The sequence below is a fragment of the Ylistrum balloti genome, unplaced genomic scaffold, assembly GCF_031769215.1.
Source record: "Ylistrum balloti isolate Yb309-2 unplaced genomic scaffold, AGI_CSIRO_Ybal_v1 Utg369600, whole genome shotgun sequence".
NCBI classification, from domain to species: Eukaryota; Metazoa; Mollusca; class Bivalvia; order Pectinida; family Pectinidae; genus Ylistrum; species Ylistrum balloti.
The window spans coordinates 67,099-87,820 of NW_026781881.1; the positions used below are offsets into that span (position 1 = coordinate 67,099).

General features: G+C 38.9%; 2 protein-coding genes and 1 long non-coding RNA gene across 3 annotated transcripts; 2 read left to right on the plus strand and 1 right to left on the minus strand.

Annotated features, from left to right (window-relative positions):
- The first annotated feature begins 1,626 nt into the window (after nt 1–1,626).
- LOC132545862 (calmodulin-4-like) lies at nt 1,627–4,818 on the plus strand. Its single transcript, XM_060209537.1, has 3 exons — nt 1,627–1,833; nt 3,623–3,708; nt 4,373–4,818. Exons 1-3 carry the CDS (start codon nt 1,696–1,698, stop codon nt 4,557–4,559), a joined length of 411 nt encoding a protein of 136 aa, XP_060065520.1. The 5' UTR covers nt 1,627–1,695; the 3' UTR covers nt 4,560–4,818.
- LOC132545873 (uncharacterized) lies at nt 4,365–8,957 on the minus strand. Its single transcript, XR_009554051.1, has 3 exons — nt 8,758–8,957; nt 5,253–5,332; nt 4,365–4,575 (listed from the first exon to the last, which is right to left on the minus strand). It is a non-coding gene; the product is annotated as an uncharacterized LOC132545873 (long non-coding RNA).
- On the plus strand, nt 8,707–13,207 carry LOC132545851 (uncharacterized). The gene is made up of 3 exons (XM_060209526.1): nt 8,707–9,149; nt 11,337–11,422; nt 12,551–13,207. Exons 1-3 carry the CDS (start codon nt 9,012–9,014, stop codon nt 12,735–12,737), a joined length of 411 nt encoding a protein of 136 aa, XP_060065509.1. The 5' UTR covers nt 8,707–9,011; the 3' UTR covers nt 12,738–13,207.
- The last annotated feature ends 7,515 nt before the right edge of the window (nt 13,208–20,722 follow it).

Consider the following 20,722-nt stretch of genomic DNA (forward strand, 5'->3'; position numbering starts at 1 on the left):
ATTCCCTACAGCTTGTCGCAGTGCCTGCGCAGTTAGACCGGAACGCGATCTGTCAGACGATCACAGACGTTGCGATGGCTGCCGGCGAACGTTTCGCCTCTGTTACAGATGAGGGTTTTGGACAACTGCTGGAGGATAAAGATGCTGTAAACACCAAAAAGGCAACCGAGCACGCAGTGCGTGTTCTTCATTCGTATTTCAAGGAAAAAAACCTGGATCTTGAACATGTAATAAAACAGTTATGGACTTCTGTGCTGGTAAATATGATGTGATATGAATCTTCGCCTCGGTCAATATCATTTTTTCAGGTTCATATCACATCATATTCACCAGTACCGAAGTCCATAATTGTATATTGATCTCTTTATTACGAAATATTACTATTTTCCTGAGAGAAGAAAACACAAAATTATAACAAATGATCACATTTTGTACTTGCAATATTTACATTTTTCACCTACACCATTACATTTTAAATATTTTTTCTCAAAATATGTAACGATGACAATACAATCAAACTTTTGCTGCAATTTGCTGTTGTTTTACTGTTGTTTGCTGCTTGCTGCTGTTTCCTGTTGTTTGATGCTATTTGCTGCTTGCTGCATCTTACATTTCTTATTTGCAAAACTCTACTTACGAAATACATTTTTGGCCCAGTATAGAAGAAACAGAAGGGAACCTCAGGGTACAACGGTCATGGACCTGTTTGCTGTCGGGTCTTCTTCCCTGGCTTGTAGCATATAGAACTCTGTTAGGTAGTACAATACGGACAAACAGTTCTCGATATTTTATACAGAACTGTTTATTCAACACTGGTTATAAGGTCAAAAAGTAAACACAACACAACCTGCCATGTAGAAAACTAGAATCAGATTACACACAATTATACTCAACACACAACACACAACTATACAAACCAACTAAACCACCCAAGACCCACACCACCACCCCTACCACATCTCACATCCTGTATAAACAGTACTTTTACTCAAACCGTGGGATGTATATAATAAAATATAGGTTAGATTAAACAACCTTCTTCCTCTCTATCTATACTCAAGATGTAACCAGTTAGAATTAACACATTACTCCTGCTAAACACAACCATCCTACCTGCGCATGCGTAAAGACTATTTCTCTTTTCAAAAACTTCTATCTATATTAGACGGATGGGACTTTAAACGGTGGCCCGTGTGGGGATTGTCCAATGTCGTGCGTTAAAGATCCGTCTGTGGTTTCCTGAGAAAAGTAGACGTGATAACGCCGGTCTATGGGTCTAGAGATAATGTAAGACTATACAATTATTTTAAGGCATTAGACGGAGTTCAAAATTACCCTAACAGAAACCAAATCAGATAGGCCACCAACTCGTCCTTTCAGCTTATAGACAAATCAGAAAAATGCGACGAAAGGACTCGTTAGCCAACAACCTCCTTTCGAACCTATCATACGCTGTAATTTATGAGTTATTGAAAGTGGGCGTCTCCAGTACACCACAGGTAAAATCTTGCTGAAACAGGTCGGTAGTTAGAGGGAGCTAGCGTGAACTAGTTTTACCTACAGCAAAAGCTATTAGATTGGAGTCTACACAACATACCTGCCGGGTGTGAACTGTCCATTCTACGTTTTCAATTTATTTCGGCCTACAGCCTTGAATTGTTGTTATCGTGTCAGGTGTGTCTGTCAGTACGTAAGATGGCCGTCAGTGAGGAAAAATTCATGGAGTTATACAAAAAGGCCGATGTTAAAAATAACGGGTTTTTAACGGTTGTGCAACTCAAAGATATGATCAAGAAGGAATTATGCAACACCATCAGCGACGAAGATGTGACGGTAAGACTATTTTTAGTTATGACTTTTAAACTCCTAGCGTAGTGTACAACGCAAGTTCTTCGTGAGCAGTCTGGGCTCTTTATTTAACGAATTTATAGCTATTTGTTAAACGGTTTAGATGTACTTATGGTTAAGAGCCCAAATTATCACATTCATTTCTCCGATTGAGTGTATTTTATTCGGAAACATGTCAGAGAATTCTTTTGTCACTTGTTTACGGGGTTATTCGCCCCGTCAAATACTGATTATAAACACCTCTAATCAACACCCCGGGTTAAACAGCTCTAGACCGAATATTTCTCTCTCCAGAATGATAATAAATGTCAATATTCACATCTATTTTAGAGACAGATCGAGTTGGTACTAAAAATTGTATTAAAAGTGGTAGGAATACATCCACAATGGATTTGGGGAATTAAACAATTGTTCCTGCGACGTACCCAGAAAACTTGAGCAAATTTATTAGCCTCACTTGTTTAGACTTTACAGCTTGCTGTAGTAATGCCATTTTAGTGTGTGCCTTTTCTCTCTCCGCCATGACCAGTTTTACTAATAACAGCTTTGCCTCGCCCAATAGCACTGGACAGTATATATTAAACTGTCATTTTAGAGACAGAAATTGTCGGCCTAACTCAGCTCTACAGAATGAGTTGTAGTGGCTGTTATTAGACTTACCAATCAGATACCAGAACCCTGAATTAATACGTTATATTACAGTATATACAATGATATCCCGACAAGCCTGTCAAATTTCAGTATAACAAGGCTTACTGAAGGTAAGACCACCTGTTGGCTCTACAGATCAGGACGAGTAAATTTTGTATACATGTGGACACTTAATCTCTTTGATATCAGATGTCGTTCATTTAGAGATTTGAAGATTTTTTTTCTTGAAATTTACTTGATAATGTTAGTTTGCTGTACATTCAAATCAGATTTCGATATTATAGAAAGATATTCTTCAAACTCTTTTCAGCAGAACTAAACAGGTTTTCGGAGATTACAAGTCAATAGGCCCTTGTCGCCAATCACTAACTTAAAAATAGACGGATAGGCAATTGCCCCAAATCTTCGCCTGTGTATTGTGTAATTGCGCGGAGAAGCGTGACGACTTGCTTCCCACACAATCAGAATGACCGAGCGGTCTTGTAATCGTAACATCTTGGAGAAATTTCTGGGTATGTTTTCCGAAGATCCCCGTAAATTTTTCCGGGTTGTGATTGAATATTATTCGATAAAAGTAACCTAATTTTCTTTTGTTTTATCTTAACGTAGATTTGCCATCACAAGAATTGAAATTATTTTATGCTTTTGTCACCATGTACAGTGATACTGTAAGAAATGGAGTGATATATTCAAGCTATGGAGCACGGCGCACAGTTCATTCTCTACTGACATGCTGGGGCGGTTATATCATCAGAGAGCTGAGATATCAGTGCGCGTAGCTTGCCGTTGTGATTGTGTCCTTTACGAAAAGAAAGAAAGAACATGAAAAGGAATATATCTACATAACATTTGAATTCAGTGCAAAATTAATGAAAAGATATCAAAGTGTGAACAAAGGAACGAGTCAAATAGAATCCTTTTCTGCTGAATGAACGACATCCACCATGTAAATATTGGTTAATCCATGTATCTTCATACAGATCACAAAATTAACCAAATAAGGAGTTACTTCCCCTTTCAATATTTTATAGTTATGTAGCATATGCATAAAATAAAAGGATTAACATAAATGTTTACTATAACGTATACATTTTACATGCTGTTCCTACTTGGAATATTGTAGGCTATTTTCTGTGCCATTGACAAAAATGGAGATAATAGAATCACCTGGGAGGAGTTCAAGACAGAAATGTGCAAGAAAGACCGAAGGTACAATTTTAGTGTCTTTCATGATATTTCCACATATATTCACCTTTTTAGGTAAATAATGTGTTTATGAGTAAGGTGTTAGAAGCAAAAAGGCTATCAGAAGTGGAACAGAGTGTTTTGGGTTTTGCTATGTAGTTATAGCAAGGAAAACAGCTGGATTTAATCACAGACATTTGTATGTGGAATGTTAGCAACCCAAGTAGAATTCATAGTCTATTATATATCATTATTGGGTTGTTTTGCTACATTATAGGTACAAAGTAATTGTTCATTCACCAAGACGAACTTACAGAAAGGTGGAACAAAAAGTGGAAACCAGACGATCAGTGCTTTTCTATACCTACCCGCGCGCGCGTATGTGTGTGTGCGCGTGTGCAGTGTGCGCGTGTGTGGTGTGCGCGTGGGTGTGTGCGAATATCAAGGCTTCCAGTTTTAAGGCAGGGTGCAATTTAGTTTTTGAAAATGAGAGCGCCGCGCCCTATTGTCCTGTTTTAGCTCAAATACAGCCGTACTCTATCTGTACTTGTAATAACAGGTTTATTTAATTGATATTTTCTTCATTAATTAAACTACATTATCCATCATATATAACAACTCGGATTGGAAATAAATTTGAAGTTTAATGATTAATTCACAAAAAAAATGTATATGTTGAATGTTCCAGGACAGCGTTTTCAGAGCAGTTTAAAGCACTTGACAAGGAAGGTTGTGGGAAACTACCCAAAGGTTTGATCTGTCAGATGCTGAAGGAGGAAAACCTTGACGACGACCAAATCGAAGCTATGTTTAGTCGTCTTGATGCCAATGATGACGGCGTTATCTCTCGCGAGGAATTTATGGGCATGGTGTGACGTCACTAACTACAATCTGCTAAGGTGTAAATGTTCTGTTAGTAATTCATCTCGTGTTGATAAAAAGAACAAAACAAAAACGAAGCTAACATAAAATTTACATTGTATACATCTTTAGGCAATATAAACAAATAACAAGATCACATTTAAACGGTGTGTAATTTTCTAGCTTTCCTCCTTTCTCAATCTTTGTTGTCGCAGAACATTTCATATTTTACTTTCACAATACTCAATGAAGGAATAAAATGGTCTAAAACATTTTGTTTCGTTATTCTTGTATTTCATTTTTATCTTTTGACCATATCGTTCTTAGATTTTTATCGGAAAGTTTATTTATACGTCAATGTACAGAGAATATTATTCAGAATGTAAATTTGCAGTATCTCGAGTTCGAACCTCGAGATACCCAAAGATATGTCAGTTATCCAATGATCACAATTCCAGATATCCAGGGTTCACTCGAAATATCGATATCCAGTGATTACACCTACCAGTGTCACTTTTATCTCGATATCAAGTTATTATACTGTACCGTCGAGATACCTACTTACCACACCTACCAGTTTACAAGATAATCAGTAATAAAACTTCCAGATATCCGTGGTTTCATCTGCAGATATAGTGTGATCACTGCCTGATTTCATGTATCGTGTTGTTAATTGCTTTTTCATGACTTTTTGCTTTCTAATTCACCTTCATCCAATCGTCTTGGGTCTACCCCCAATCGTCTCCTCGGATACACAGCCATACCCTTAACATCACAGACGATGGAGCTGTATGATACAATTTCTTATTGTTAAGAATTGCAATGCACTGTTCACTATTCAGTCACACACATTTCTATAAAACTCTACCGTGTTAATCAAGCTATATATATTCATTCTGGACCCTCTCGCTCCTGATAAGGCATGAACAAAGAAATCGCATGTTTCATGTTTCTAGATGTAGGAAGAAAATGGCGGATTTTTTTAAAACTTTCGAGCTTCTGTACTGTATTTACTTTTCGATGGGCAATGTGTTACAGACATGTCATAGGAGAAAACCTGTTTTCGTTTACTATGTAGGCTTTCTATATACTGCCCTTACTTACATACGGATGTCATTTGTGTAGAAAGGCTGAATTTCGAAACGGATACCGTATTGAAATAATAACTCGCAAAAAACTTCGATGGAAATGAGTCGGTAAGAGCACATTGCAGGCGCGTTCGGTAACAAACTCTGTCAAGCTCTTGTGTCAAATTGCAGGCGCGTTCGGTAACAAACTCTGTCAAGCTCTTGTGTCAAATTGCAGGCGCGTTCGGTAACAAACTCTGTCAAGCTCTTGTGTCAAATTTCAGGCGCGTTCGGTAACAAGCTCTTCCCACCTCTCGCTTATTGGATGAAATGGGTCTCTGATGTAGATAGAAAGGAAGGCTATTTGAAAACAGAGCTGTATTTCTTATGATAACTTTAATCAAATTTTAAATGGATTTGCAGGGAAGTTGACATAAAGCAATAACGTTTTTTAATCAGCTGTTGAATCTTAATATATTCAGGGAAACCCAATTTCGTCATGTCATAGTTATACATTATAGAGTTAGGTCTCCAAACAAAATTAGAAAGCTGAAAAAACTAACCCAGAGCCATACCGTTTCTTACAGTTGTTCAGTTAAAATGCCATTCGAGAAAAAAATTAACAAGATTCCACGTCAAGATTATAAATCCAACCAAATTTGAAAGAGATCAGTTGAACAATGGGAAAGGGACACCTTCAGACAACATTAAAATGCTGAAGAAGCAAAGGGGCATAGGTCTTATGATCTTCTGGTCATTTAAACGCAGTTTAATAAATAAAATGTCTGTTGAGGTGGATGTTCGTTGGGGGATATAGGGAAGGAGGAGGATGTCTACAACTTCAAAGCTATTTGAATGGAAACAAAATCACACCATATATAACTTTCCGTCGAAATGGCCAACGTATAAACGAATTTATTTCACTCCTACATATACAAAATGAAGTACGACAGAGTAAAATTCTGGATGGAAAATTTCAATGAAATTAACCATGCATGTAACCTAAGGCTAGCGTGACTGTCTGGTAAGGTGATACCTTCAAGTTTAAAACCCCACCTGTAGCTGAGCTCAGCCGCGCCGTGACATGCCTGAATGAGCAGGTTGAAATTTGGGCAGTATGTCTACTGTTGTAACTACCTCTCAAGTTTGATAGCAAGCACGGCGGAGAGAATTGTTGTTTTGTTCAACAAAAGTAAAACCTTACAACAGGAGACGGGGGTACAAAGGCAGCAGAATCAACAGGGAAAACTGTAAACCTGTCCGTAACTGGGAAGAAACAAGTTGTGGACTAAACAGAGGTCCTAGTATGGAGTCGTTTTACTTCACACAAATCATAGAATCCATACCTAGATGTGTAGGTTATGTGTATATATCATTGTTATGTACATATAGTGTTGTTTTGATAGACCGTTTGACACAGTTCTTCATGTAAACCATCTCCTCGATACTCCAGGAGTTACGATCACTTTCGCTTTCTGTACGTAATAGTGGGCGTGGCCCCTGGAGTACCGAGGATCGGAAGTCGAGTGTACAAACAAGGGGATAGATATCATAAACGTCAGTGATATTCTACATCATAAAACCATCGACGCTAGTATTCCACCAAACACTTGATAAACAAGTTCTCCGTTCATTTCTGTCATATTCCTTCAACCCCCCCCCCCCCCCCCCCCCCGTCAACTGACATAGGATACCCTGAGTATGATAATATTTCACCGTAAATACGTAATGTTTGAAAAAAAAAACACAACAAAAGTTACATATCCACCGAAATGGACTAATGTTTTGTTTATTTGTTTTAAATCAACAGACTTGATGATCTAACTACTATCAATGAGAGGTGTGTACTTCACTTTTTTTATCAAACATTACGTATTTACGGTCACATCCGGTAGTAACTGTGTGGTGAATCAACCAAACACACTTTAGATAAAGTATGTGATTCCTTAACGAATACTTATAGCGACCTCTGACCTGCAGTAAATACAATGTAATACAATTAATTCTTGACACCAAATCGGACGTCACCGGCTTGTTAATTTATAAAAAAAAAATATATGTTGTTTAATTAAGTTTTAAAAAATACTCAAAACAGATTACTGTATCATTAGGAATTATTAGGGAAATTTAAATATAAATTATCGATGTTATATCTAAGTCTGCCAGTCAAGTGTTTCCAATTTTGCTAGATCAGCCGTTTATCTAATCACCAAAGGATCTCCAGTGTTACACATTAAGACACATTAATATATGTTCTACTCCGTAGGTTCGACCTGCTGTGTCAATTTAACTACAGTAAGGAAGAAATTGATATTTTTTTAAGTAGAGGAACCTGTATGTTTAATCGAATACAATACGAGATACCATTCATAAAACCCTAAATTGTTTGCATCAGATTTCGGGTCAAAACACCTTGCATTCAACATAATAGGACAATCAGACAGAATTCCTGAGCTAGCGAGAAATTTGAAACTGTTTTCGAACACTGTTTACACTCTTCTTTTACTAACGAATTCCGCATGATAGCACATAATGAAAACACATATACCATGTGAAATGACCTTCCTTTATACAATCCGCCAAACTCCTGTGTATAACCTACCGTCAGGTTAATTTATACGACGATATATATATATATATCAGCCAAGGGCTTCTGTATAGTCACCAGCTCCACTTGAAATCATTATGTTTATACGAAAAAGCAAATTATAGTAAGGAGCGAGAAAAAATAAGACATTATCAACAGTTATTACTCATTATAAATGTACTCTCTCAAACTTTGTATATGAATAAGATATTGAATAAAAATATACATCGTGTGATTAAGTTTTTAAAAAAAGATATCAACATTGATTTTTTACATGCAGCTAATTTCAGGTATACGTGACGTCGTAAATCTGAATTAGTCTTGTTTAGTCATGAAATTTCCACTTCCTGTCTCGACAATCTTTCATTCTTCTAGTCTCTCCTAGCCCACGTAATCGTTGTCACCAGAACGCTGACGTGGCTGGAGAGCCTGACCATAAAAAGGGGGAGAGGTCAGAATAATACTGACAAGAGAAATTCCTGACTCGTTAGACACCAAGCTACACACACACACATGCTTTAATTTATGACTGCCTGTTATCATGACGGACATACATACATCTATTTTGATGAGCGCCTCCAGTTTGCTATAGGGAAAGTTTGCTGCTAGAAGTGCTTCCAATTATCTGTCGGGGTTTGCGTCACACTGTCCACGCATAAGCTCTGGAAACCTGACCGTATATATTCATTGTGAAGTCAGCTACCGTGAACATTGGACTGTCCATTCGCTGTGAACTGTCCATTCGCTGCTTTCAATATATTTCGGTGTACAGCCTTGAAGTGTTGTGACCTTGTCGAGCGTCAGTACGAAGGATGGCCTGCAGTGAGGAAAAATTGACGGACATATTCCAAAAGGCCGAAACTAGTGGAGATGGGGTAGTAACGCCTGTGGAACTCAAAAAGTTAATCCAGAATGAATTTGGGAATGACATAAGCAACGAGGATCTTGTGGTAAGACTTTAAGTTAAAACTTTAAAACTTCTAACGTAGAGTACAACGCAAGTTCTTCGTATGCCGTTTATTTTCATTTATTTAACGAACCGATAGCTATTTTACGGAGCCCGTTAACTGACATGCTCCATACTTATTTTATTTCGTTTTTTCGAAATACTATTTCGTTTAAACGAAATAATATTTCGAAATAACGAATTAATATTCCGAAAAAACGAAATAGAATAAGTATGGAGCATGTCAGTTAACGGGCTCCGTACTATTTGTTAAAAGGTTTAGATGTACTTATGGTTAAGAGCCCAAATTATCACATTCATTTCTCCGATTGAATGTATCTTTTTCGGACGAATGTCAGAGCAGAAATTTGTGAACTAAGGAGTTTTTTGTCGCTTGTTTGCCGGGTTTATCGTCCCGTCAACAAACAAATCATCTTGAGGTGCATTATCCTTGTGACAATTGGTTGCTACATCACAGAACAATATGCGGGATATCCACCGCATGCTGTCTAGAACAACAGGTCAGCAGAAGACGACATCAACTGATCCAAATACTGATTATAAACACCTCTAATCTACACCCCGGGTTATACAGCTCTAGACCGAATATTTCTCTCTCCAGAATGATAATAAATGTCAATATTCACATCTATTTTCCTGATAATGACATTTACGTATTTATTGACTATGCGCATTTTAGAGACAGATCGAGTTGGTACTAAAAATTGTATTAAAAGTGGTAGGAATACATCCACAATGGATTCGGGGAATTAAACAATTGTTCCTGCGACGTACCCAGAAAACTTGAGCAAATTTATTAGCCTCACTTGTTTAGACTTTACAGCTTGCTGTAGTAATGCCATTTTAGTGTGTGCTTTTTCTCTCTCCGCCATGACCAGTTTTACTAATAACAGCTTTGCCTCGCCCAATAGCACTGGACAGTATATATTAAACTGTCATTTTAGAGACAGAAATTGTCGGCCTAACTCAGCTCTACAGAATGAGTTGTAGTGGCTGTTATTAGACTTACCAATCAGATACCAGAAACCTGAATTAATACGTTATATTACAGTATATACAATGATATGCCGACAAGCCTGTCAAATTTCAGTATAACAAGGCTTACTGAAGGTAAGACCACCTGTTGGCTCTACAGATCAGGACGAGTAAATTTTGTATACATGTGGACACTTAATCACGTTAGATAACAGATGTCATCCATCCAAAGATATAAAGAATTTACTTACAATTTGTTAGTATGAAATGTTAGTATGTTTTACACTAACATCAGATTCCCTTATAATAGAAAGATGGACTCTTTGCAGCGGAACGAAACATTTTTTGGATGTTTCAAGTCAATCGCCCCGTGACGCCTATCACGGACTTAAAATGATCGCTTGTGTATTGTGTGTGTTGTTTGTGTATTGTTTGTGTATTTGCGCAACGAAACGTGACGGCTGTCTGCCCTCAGTCGTGATCCGATAGTATGGTGTCTTATAATTGCAATATACCCGAGATATTTCCGGCATTTTCCGGAAATCAGTTCCGAAGATTCCCGGAACTTCCCACAGAATGTGATTGAATAATATTGTATATATGTGTCGGTGCATTTTCTTTCCCCAGTTAACATTGATTACTTAAATGTAGATTGGTCATCGCGTGAATTAGAATTAGTTTGTGCTTTTGTCATCATGTACAGTTGTACTGAAGGAACTAGATACTGTGTACGGTCTATGGTTCTAACTCTACTGGCACTCTCTGCCGCTTTTCATTTATCGTTAAAGTGCCGTAATATACTGAGCGTTCCGCGCCGTTGTGATTGTGTCAGCAAAACAAAAAATAAAACATGAAAATGACGACATATCCCAACATTTTAATTCAGTTCAAAATTGATGAAAAGATATCAAAATATGAACAAAGGAACGAGTCAAATAGAAACCACTGAAAAATATCTGGAAGGGTAAGAAGCGTGTTCTGCTGACAACGACACCCACCATGTATATATTGGTCAATCCATGTATCTTATATTTGAGTCACATTCCATATAGATCACAAAGTTAACCAAATAAGGAGTTACTTCCCCTTACAATATTTTACAGTTTTGTAGCATATGCATAAAATAAATGGATTAACATAAATGTTTACTATAATGTATACATTTTTCATGCTGTTCCTACTTGGAATATTGTAGGCTATGTTCTGTGCCCTTGACAGAAATGGAGATGGCGTTATCACCTTGGAGGAGTTCTTGAAAGAAATGTCCAAGAAAGACCGAAGGTACAATTTTAGTGTCTTTCGTGATATTACATTCAAACAATGTATTTATAAGTATGGTAATAGAAGCAAAAAGGTTATCAGAAGTGGAACAGATTTTTTTTTTTTTTTTTTTTGGGGGGGGGTTGCTATGTACTTATAGTAAGGAAAACAGCTGGAGAGAGAAAGAGACAGAGAGAGATAGAGAGAGATAGAAAGAGAAGAGAGAGACAGAGACAGAGAGAGAGAGACAGAGAGAGAGAGACAGAGACAGAGAGAGAGAGACAGAGTGAGAGATAGAAAGAGAGACAGAAAGAGAGAGAGAGAGAGAGAGAGAGAGAGAGAGAGAGAGAGAGAGAGAGAGAGAGAGAGAGAGAGAGAGAGAGAGAAAGAGAGACAGACAGAGAAGAGAGAGAGAGAGACAGAGAGAGAGTTACATAGAGAGAGACAAAGACAGAGACAAAGACAGAGAGAGAGAGAGAGATGTATGTTGATAAGAGACAGAGAGAGACAGAGACAGAGAGAAGAAACAGAAAGAGACAGAGAGAGAGAGACTGAGACAGAGACAGAGACAGAGACAGAGAGAGACAGAGACAGAGAGAGAGAGACAGAGACAGAGACAGAGACAGAGACAAGACAGACAGAGAGGAAGAAACAGAAAAGAGAGAGAGAGAGAGAGAAAGAGAGAGAGAGAGAGAGACAGAGAGAGAGAGAGAGAGAGAGAGAGAGAGAGAGAGAGAGAGAGAGAGAGAGAGAGAGAGAGAGAGAGAGAGAGAGAGAGAGAGAGAGAGAGAGAGAGAGAGAGAGAGAGAGAGAGAGAGAGAGAGAGAGAGAGAGAGAGAGAGAGAGAGAGAGAGAGAGAGAGAGAGAGAGAGAGAGAGAGAGAGAGAGAGAGAGAGAGAGAGATATCAAAAAGATAATGAAAGTTACCCCAAGTAGACTCTGACAACATTTTTGACAAAAAATGACGGGATGGTGAAAACATTTAGTTTTTACTCTGCTCTCCCGTTCTAGCGAAACTACTGCCGTACTGTATACATAATAGAAGGTAAGTATAATCTATGTCATATATCATCATATATAACTGGGATGGAAAATTAATCTACAGTTTAATTATTAATACACATCAAAAGTTTATGCTGAATGTTTCAGGACAGCGTTTTCAGAGAAGTTTAAAGAACTTGACAAGGAAGGTTGCGGGAAACTATCCAAAGATGTGATCTGTCAGATGCTGAAGGAGGAAAACTTTGACGACGACCAAATCAATGAAATGTTTAGTCATGTGGATACCAATGATGACGGCGTTATCTCTCGCGAGGAATTTATGGCCATGGTGTGACGTCACTAACTACAATCTGCCAAGGTGTACAATAATTCTTATAAGGTAGATTCTTAAAAGAGTAGTATGTAGCTTTTAATGACACATAGTGATCTCAAATATCCAACATATACACTGAAAACGTCACCATTGTGTAAGAATATCGACGTAAACATCATTCCTGGAACATAGACCGAGTACCAGTCGTGTTGTCGTAATTTTGTCCTTGACTAAGATGGGTAACCCGTATTGCACTGAAGGGACGGACCTCCCATATGTTGTTCAGGAAGGTGGCTTATAGCTACTGCCTCAAATATTTATCAAGCTGTTCAAGGGGAGATAAACCAAACAAACACACATAAAGATGCCTTTGCCAATTACTTCTTTATCATTGTCTGAAGACTTTGGTTCTTGTATAACAGACAAAAAATATGTATATTTTTATAGAATATTTATATATATGACGCATTCCATTAGTCCTTAGTTATCGAAAAAAGTAGTATTTTTAATGTAGGAATTAAACGTTTAAAACGTTTTGTTTCGTTGTTTTTATATTTCATTTTTATCTTTTGATCTTAAATGCATATCATTGTTAGATTTCCATGGAAAGTTTTTATATACGACAATGTACAGTAATTATTCTTTAAAATATATATTTATAATATTTCGTGTTCGAACTTCAAGATACTCAAAGATATCCCAGATATTCGATGATCACAATTTCAGATATCTAGGATTCACTCGAAATATCGATATCCAGCGATCACACCTACCATTGTCACGTTTACCATACTTCTCGATACCAGTTATTTTCCTTACCTAGAGATATCTACTGATTACACCTGTCACGTTTGACCATATATACCAGTTAATTTCCTTACCTAGAGATATCTACTGATTACACCTGTCACGTTTACCATACTTCTCGATACCAGTTAATTTCCTTACCTAGAGATATCTACTGATTACACCTGTCACGTTTACCATACTTCTCGATACCAGTTAATTTCCTTACCTAGAGATATCTACTGATTACACCTGTCACGTTTACTTCAGTTAATTTCCTTACCTGTCACGTTTACCATACTTCTCGATACCAGTTACCATTGTCACGTTTCCTACTTCTCGATACCTAGAGATACTGATTACACCTGTCACGTTTACCATACTTCTCGATACCAGTTAATTTCCTTACCTAGAGATATCTACTGAACACACACCATTGTCACGTTTACCATACTTCTCGATACCAGTTAATTTCCTTACCTAGAGATATCTACTGATTACACCTGTCACGTTTACCATACTTCTCGATACCAGTTAATTTCCTTACCTAGAGATATCTACTGACACACCTACCTGTCACGTTTACCATACTTCTCGATACCAGTTAATTTCCTTACCTAGAGATATCTACTGATTACACCTACCATTGTCACGTTTACCATACTTCTCGATACCAGTTAATTTCCTTACCTAGAGATATCTACTGATTACACCTACCATTGTCACGTTTACCATACTTCTCGATACCAGTTAATTTCCTTACCTAGAGATATCTACTGATTACACCTACCATTGTCACGTTTACCATACTTCTCGATACCAGTTAATTTCCTTACCGTTTACCATACTTCTCGATACCAGTTATTTTCCATACCTAGAGACATCTACTGATCATACCTACCATTGTCACGTTTACCATACTTCTCGATACCAGTTAATTTCCTTACCTAGAGATATCTACTGATTACACCTATCATTGTCTCGTTTACCATACTTCTCGATACCAGTTAATTTCCTTACCTAGAGATATCTACTGATTACACCTACCATTGTCACGTTTACCATACTTCTCGATACCAGTTAATTTCCTTACCTAGAGATATCTACTGACTGAACACACTACATTGTCACGTTTACCATACTTCTCGATACCAGTTATTTTCCATACCTAGAGACATCTACTGATCATACCTACCATTGTCACGTTTACCATACTTCTCGATACCAGTTAATTTCCTTACCTAGAGATATCTAATGAACACACCTACCATTGTCACGTTTACCATACTTCTCGATACCAGTTAATTTCCTTACCTAGAGATATCTACTGATTACACCTACCATTGTCACGTTTACCATACTTCTCGATACCAGTTAATTTCCTTACCTAGAGATATCTACTGATTACACCTACCATTGTCACGTTTACCATACTTCTCGATACCAGTTAATTTCCTTACCTAGAGATATCTACTGATTACACCTGTCACGTTTACCATACTTCTCGATACCAGTTAATTTCCTTACCTAGAGATATCTAATGAACACACCTACCATTGTCACGTTTACCATACTTCTCGATACCAGTTAATTTCCTTACCTAGAGATATCTACTGATTACACCTGTCACGTTTACCATACTTCTCGATACCAGTTAATTTCCTTACCTAGAGATATCTACTGACCACACCTACCATTGTCACGTTTACCATACTTCTCGATACCAGTTAATTTCCTTACCTAGAGATATCTACTGATTACACCTGTCACGTTTACCATACTTCTCGATACCAGTTATTTTCCATACCTAGAGACATCTACTGATCATACCTACCATTGTCACGTTTACCATACTTCTCGATACCAGTTAATTTCCTTACCTAGAGATATCTACTGACACACCTATCACGTTTACCATACTTCTCGATACCAGTTAATTTCCTTACCTAGAGATATCTACTGATTACACCTGTCACGTTTACCATACTTCTCGATACCAGTTAATTTCCTTACCTAGAGATATCTACTGATTACACCTGTCACGTTTACCATATATCTAATAACAGTTAATTTCCACCTAGAGATATCCTGAACACACCTACCATTGTCACGTTTACCATACTTCTCGATACCAGTTAATTTCCTTACCTAGAGATATCTAATGATTACACCTGTCACGTTTACCATACTTCTCGATACCAGTTAATTTCCTTACCTAGAGATATCTACTGATTACACCTACCATTGTCACGTTTACCATACTTCTCGATACCAGTTAATTTCCTTACCTAGAGATATCTAATGAACACACCTACCATTGTCACGTTTACCATACTTCTCGATACCAGTTAATTTCCTTACCTAGAAATATCTACTGATTACACCTGTCACGTTTACCATACTTCTCGATACCAGTTAATTTCCTTACCTAGAGATATCTAATGAACACACCTACCATTTTCACGTTTACCATACTTCTCGATACCAGTTAATTTCCTTACCTAGAGATATCTACTGATTACACCTGTCACGTTTACCATACTTCTCGATACCAGTTAATTTCCTTACCTAGAGATATCTAATGAACACACCTACCATTTTCACGTTTACCATACTTCTCGATACCAGTAAATTTCCTTACCTAGAGATATCTACTGATTACACCTGTCACGTTTACCATACTTCTCGATACCAGTTAATTTCCTTACCTAGAGATATCTACTGATTACACCTACCATTGTCACGTTTACCATACTTCTCGATACCAGTTAATTTCCTTACCTAGAGATATCTACTGACCACACCTACCATTGTCACGTTTACCATACTTCTCGATACCAGTTATTTTCCTTACCTAGAGATATCTACTGATTACACCTACCATTGTCACGTTTGACCATACTTCTCGATACCAGTTAATTTCCTTACCTAGAGATATCTACTGATTACACCTGTCACGTTTACCATACTTCTCGATACCAGTTAATTTCCTTACCTAGAGATATCTACTGATTACACCTGTCACGTTTACCATACTTCTCGATACCAGTTATTTTCCTTACCTAGAGATATCTACTGATTACACCTACCAGTTTACAAAATGATCAGTCATAAAACCTCCAGATATCCGTGGTTTAATACATATGTATCGAGTGATCACACCCAGATTTCATGTATCGCGTTATTAATTTCTTTTTCATAACATTTCCTGATTTCCCCTTCATTCAATCATTTTGGAAAACTATTTTAAAACAGAGCTCAATTTTTTTTATAATAATGTTTAACAAATTTTATCAAATAAAGCAATAACTTTTTAAATAAGTTGTTGAATCTTGACATATTCAGGGAAACCCAATATCGTCATGTCATAGTTATGTCATTATAGAGTTAGGTCTCCAAACAAAATTAGAAAGCTGAAAAAACTAACCCAGAGCCATACCGTTTCTTACAGTTGTTCAGTTAAAATGCCGCTCGAGAAAAATTTAACAAGATTCCACGTCAAGATTTTAAAGCCATACATTTTCAAAGAAATTCGTCAAAACTGATGGGAGATCTCCGAAAACAAAATTCCAACAATAACTCCACCAGAATTGTTCAATCGAAATGCCGTTACAGAAAACACACTTTCTTATCAGAATTATAAAGCCTACCAAGTTTGAAAGAGGTCAGTTGAAAATGGGAAAGGGACACCTGCAGACAACATTAAAACGCTGAAGAAGCAAAGGGGCACAACTCTTATGATCTTCTGACTGTCTGGGTAGGTCATATCCTAAAGTTTTAAAACCCACCTGTAGCTGAGTTCAGCCGCATCCGTGACATGCCTGAATTAGCAGGTTGAATTTTAGACAGTGTGTCTTCTAATGTAACCATCTCTCTGATTTCAAACGAGTTTGAATTAACCCATGAATACATTTAAAGAGGAAACAGATATCTAAATATTTCCGGTGCGTGTTTTCTAAACAAGGTAAGTTAACTAATAAACATAAGAATATCAACAAATATCAACGTTCGCATTAAATGATAGACACTTAAAACTCTATACCATTTCTTGCTGTCTTTGTACCGTTTCTAGTAGGTTTATAATGTAGATTGCTGCGGAGACCAGGGTCCGTATTCATGAAACCGTTCTCATGCTCAAGCATGAATTTTATGCTCAAGCCTTATGCCTTGTTTAAGATAAAAATTAATAAATAAGACTGATTTTGCCAAACATGTTTTTAAAAATTTGAAAGGACTTCAAGTCAAAGTTATATTCAATATTTATATTTGACATTTGTATTATTTTATGTGATTTAGGCGAATTATAAAAAAGGTTGCTTGAGCACAAAATCTATGCTTGAGCATGAGAATGGTTTCATGAATACGGGTCCTGATCTCGTTAGAATAATCAAAACGATTTCTAAACTGATGTTAAAAACCTTATGAAACATACTTTTTTCAGATATTTACAAGAATATTTTGAACTATCTGGTCACACTATTTCCGACCTAAGTGTACATAGGATTATTGTACAGCCGAAAAAGTTGCTCGATTCCGTGATATCTGAATGAAATCTGCCCTCCTATCAAGTAAAGATAAAGGGAAAAATTGCATTTTAAGTACAATTTAGCTCTATCAATATAATCCTGTAATTGATCATCTGTCGTGTTAATTGATCAAACATCAAAATACGGAATGTTAACGGCTAAAGGATAATTTGAGCCCAATTATGTAACCCCAAAGGACACCAGGAAAATCGTTACACCACCTGGATGTCGCCCTATGTACAGTCATACACCACCTGGATGTCGCGCCATTTACAGTCAAACACCACCTGGACTCGCCCCATGTACAATCACACACCACCCGGATGTCGCCCCATGTACAGTCATACACCACCTGGATGTCGCCCCTTGTACAGTCATACACCACCTGGATGTCGCCCCATGTACAGTCATACACCACCTGGATGTCGCCCCATGTAGTCATACACCACCTGGACTCGCCCCATGTACAGTCATACACCACCTGGATGTCGTCCCATGTACAGTCATACACCACCTGGATGTCGCCCCATGTACAGTCATACAGTCATACACACCTGGATGTCGCCCCATGTACAGTCATACACCACCTGGATGTCGCCCCATGTACAGTCATACACCACCTGGATGTCGCCCCATGTACAGTCATACACCACCCGGATGTCGCCCAATGTACAGTCATACACCACCCGGATGTCGCCCCATGTACAGTACAGTCATACACCACCCGGATGTCGCCCCATGTACAGTCATACACTACCCGGATGTCGCCCTATGTACAGTCATACACCGCCTGGATGTCGCCCCATGTACAGTCATACACCACCTGGATGTCGCCCCATGTACAGTCATACACCACCCGGATGTCATGTACAGCCATACACCACCTGGATGTACAGTCATACACCACCTGGATGTCGCCCCATGTACAGTCATACACCACCTGGATGTCGCCCCATGTATGTACACCACCTGGATGTCATACACCACCTGGATGTCGCCCCATGTACACAGTCATACACCACCTGGATGTCGCCCCATGTACAGTCATACACCACCTGGATGTCGCCCCATGTACAGTCATACACCACCTGGATGTCGCCCCATGTACAGTCATACACCACCTGGATGTCGCCCCATGTACAGTCATACACCGCCTGGATGTCGCCCCATGTACAGTCATACACCACCTGGATGTCGCCCCATGTACAGTCATACACCACCTGGATGTCGCCCCATGTACAGTCATACACCACCTGGATGTCGCCCCATGTACAGTCATACACCACCTGGATGTCGCCCCATGTACAGTCATACACCACCTGGATGTCGCCCCATGTACAGTCATACACCACCTGGATGTCGCCCCATGTACAGTCATACACCACCTGGATGTCGCCCCATGTACAGTCATACACCACCCGGATGTCGCCCCATGTACAGTCATACACCACCTGGATGTCGCCCCATGTACACAGTCATACACCACCTGGATGTCGCCCCATGTACAGTCATACACCACCTGGATGTCGCCCCATGTACAGTCATACACCACCACCACCACCGTGGATGTCGCCCCATGTACAGTCATACACCACCTGGATGTCGCCCCATGTACAGTCATACACCACCTGGATGTCGCCCCATGTAGTCATACACCACCTGGATGTCGCCCCATGTACAGTCATACACCACCCGGATGTCGCCCCATGTACAGTCATACACCGCCTGGATGTCGCCCCGTGTACAGCCATACACCACCTGGATGTCGCCCCATGTACAGTCATACACCACCTGGATGTCGCCCCATGTACACAGTCATACACCACCTGGATGTCGCCCCATGTACAGTCATACACCGCCTGGATGTCGCCCCATGTACAGTCATACACCACCCGGATGTCGCCCCATGTACAGTCATACACTACCCGGATGTCGCCCCATGTACAGTCATACACCGCCTGGATGTCGCCCCATGTACAGCCATACACCGCCTGGATGTCGCCCCATGTACAGTCATACACCACCTGGATGTCGCCACATTTACAGTCAAATTGTTGTTTCCTGTTTCTGAGATAAAACTTAAACCAGTTTAAATATTACCTTTGATTACTTTTGCGGATTCGTGCCACTTAGAGGCGAAATTCTGTTTTCTGAATATTGACGAAATAACGAAATGGCACAAATCAGCCACCTTACTGACACTATAAGCATGGTTTATCTTCATACATCTTGATGTTCTTGGTGTCAGATGGTTCCATCTTCAGGTGAATCCTCCATACTTGGTTATTACGGTGTTGTCCACTACAACCTCCAGAGGTGCCCCTAGGGTGATCAGATCCTAGCCTGAAACCGTCTAGCCTGTTCCACCATGTACCACTGCTGATGTTGTCACAGTCCTCTTGTGATTGATGTTGTTATCACTATACAGATATCACACATACTTCACTCCAAATCACAAAGTCTATATTGGAGTGATTCTGAAGAGTCACACAACACTACTTTGGATCTGTGACGTGAGACATAGACAGTACGAATCCGGATCTGTGACGGGAGACATAGACAGTACGAATCCGGATCTGTGACGGGAGACATAGACAGTACGAATCCGGATCTGTGACGGGAGACATAGACAGTACGAATCCGGATCTGTGACGGGAGTCATAGACAGTACGAATCCGGATCTGTGACGTGAGA

Excerpts from the sequence above, each read along its gene's own strand:
- LOC132545851 (XM_060209526.1), top strand. The coding sequence starts at position 9,012 with ATGGCCTGCAGTGAGGAAAAATTGACGGACATATTCCAAAAGGCCGAA. Across the intron at positions 9,150-11,336 it reads TAAGCAACGAGGATCTTGTG|GCTATGTTCTGTGCCCTTGA; the intron begins GTAAGACTTTAA and ends GGAATATTGTAG. Across the intron at positions 11,423-12,550 it reads ATGTCCAAGAAAGACCGAAG|GACAGCGTTTTCAGAGAAGT; the intron begins GTACAATTTTAG and ends TGAATGTTTCAG.
- LOC132545862 (XM_060209537.1), top strand. The coding sequence starts at position 1,696 with ATGGCCGTCAGTGAGGAAAAATTCATGGAGTTATACAAAAAGGCCGAT. Across the intron at positions 1,834-3,622 it reads TCAGCGACGAAGATGTGACG|GCTATTTTCTGTGCCATTGA; the intron begins GTAAGACTATTT and ends GGAATATTGTAG. Across the intron at positions 3,709-4,372 it reads ATGTGCAAGAAAGACCGAAG|GACAGCGTTTTCAGAGCAGT; the intron begins GTACAATTTTAG and ends TGAATGTTCCAG.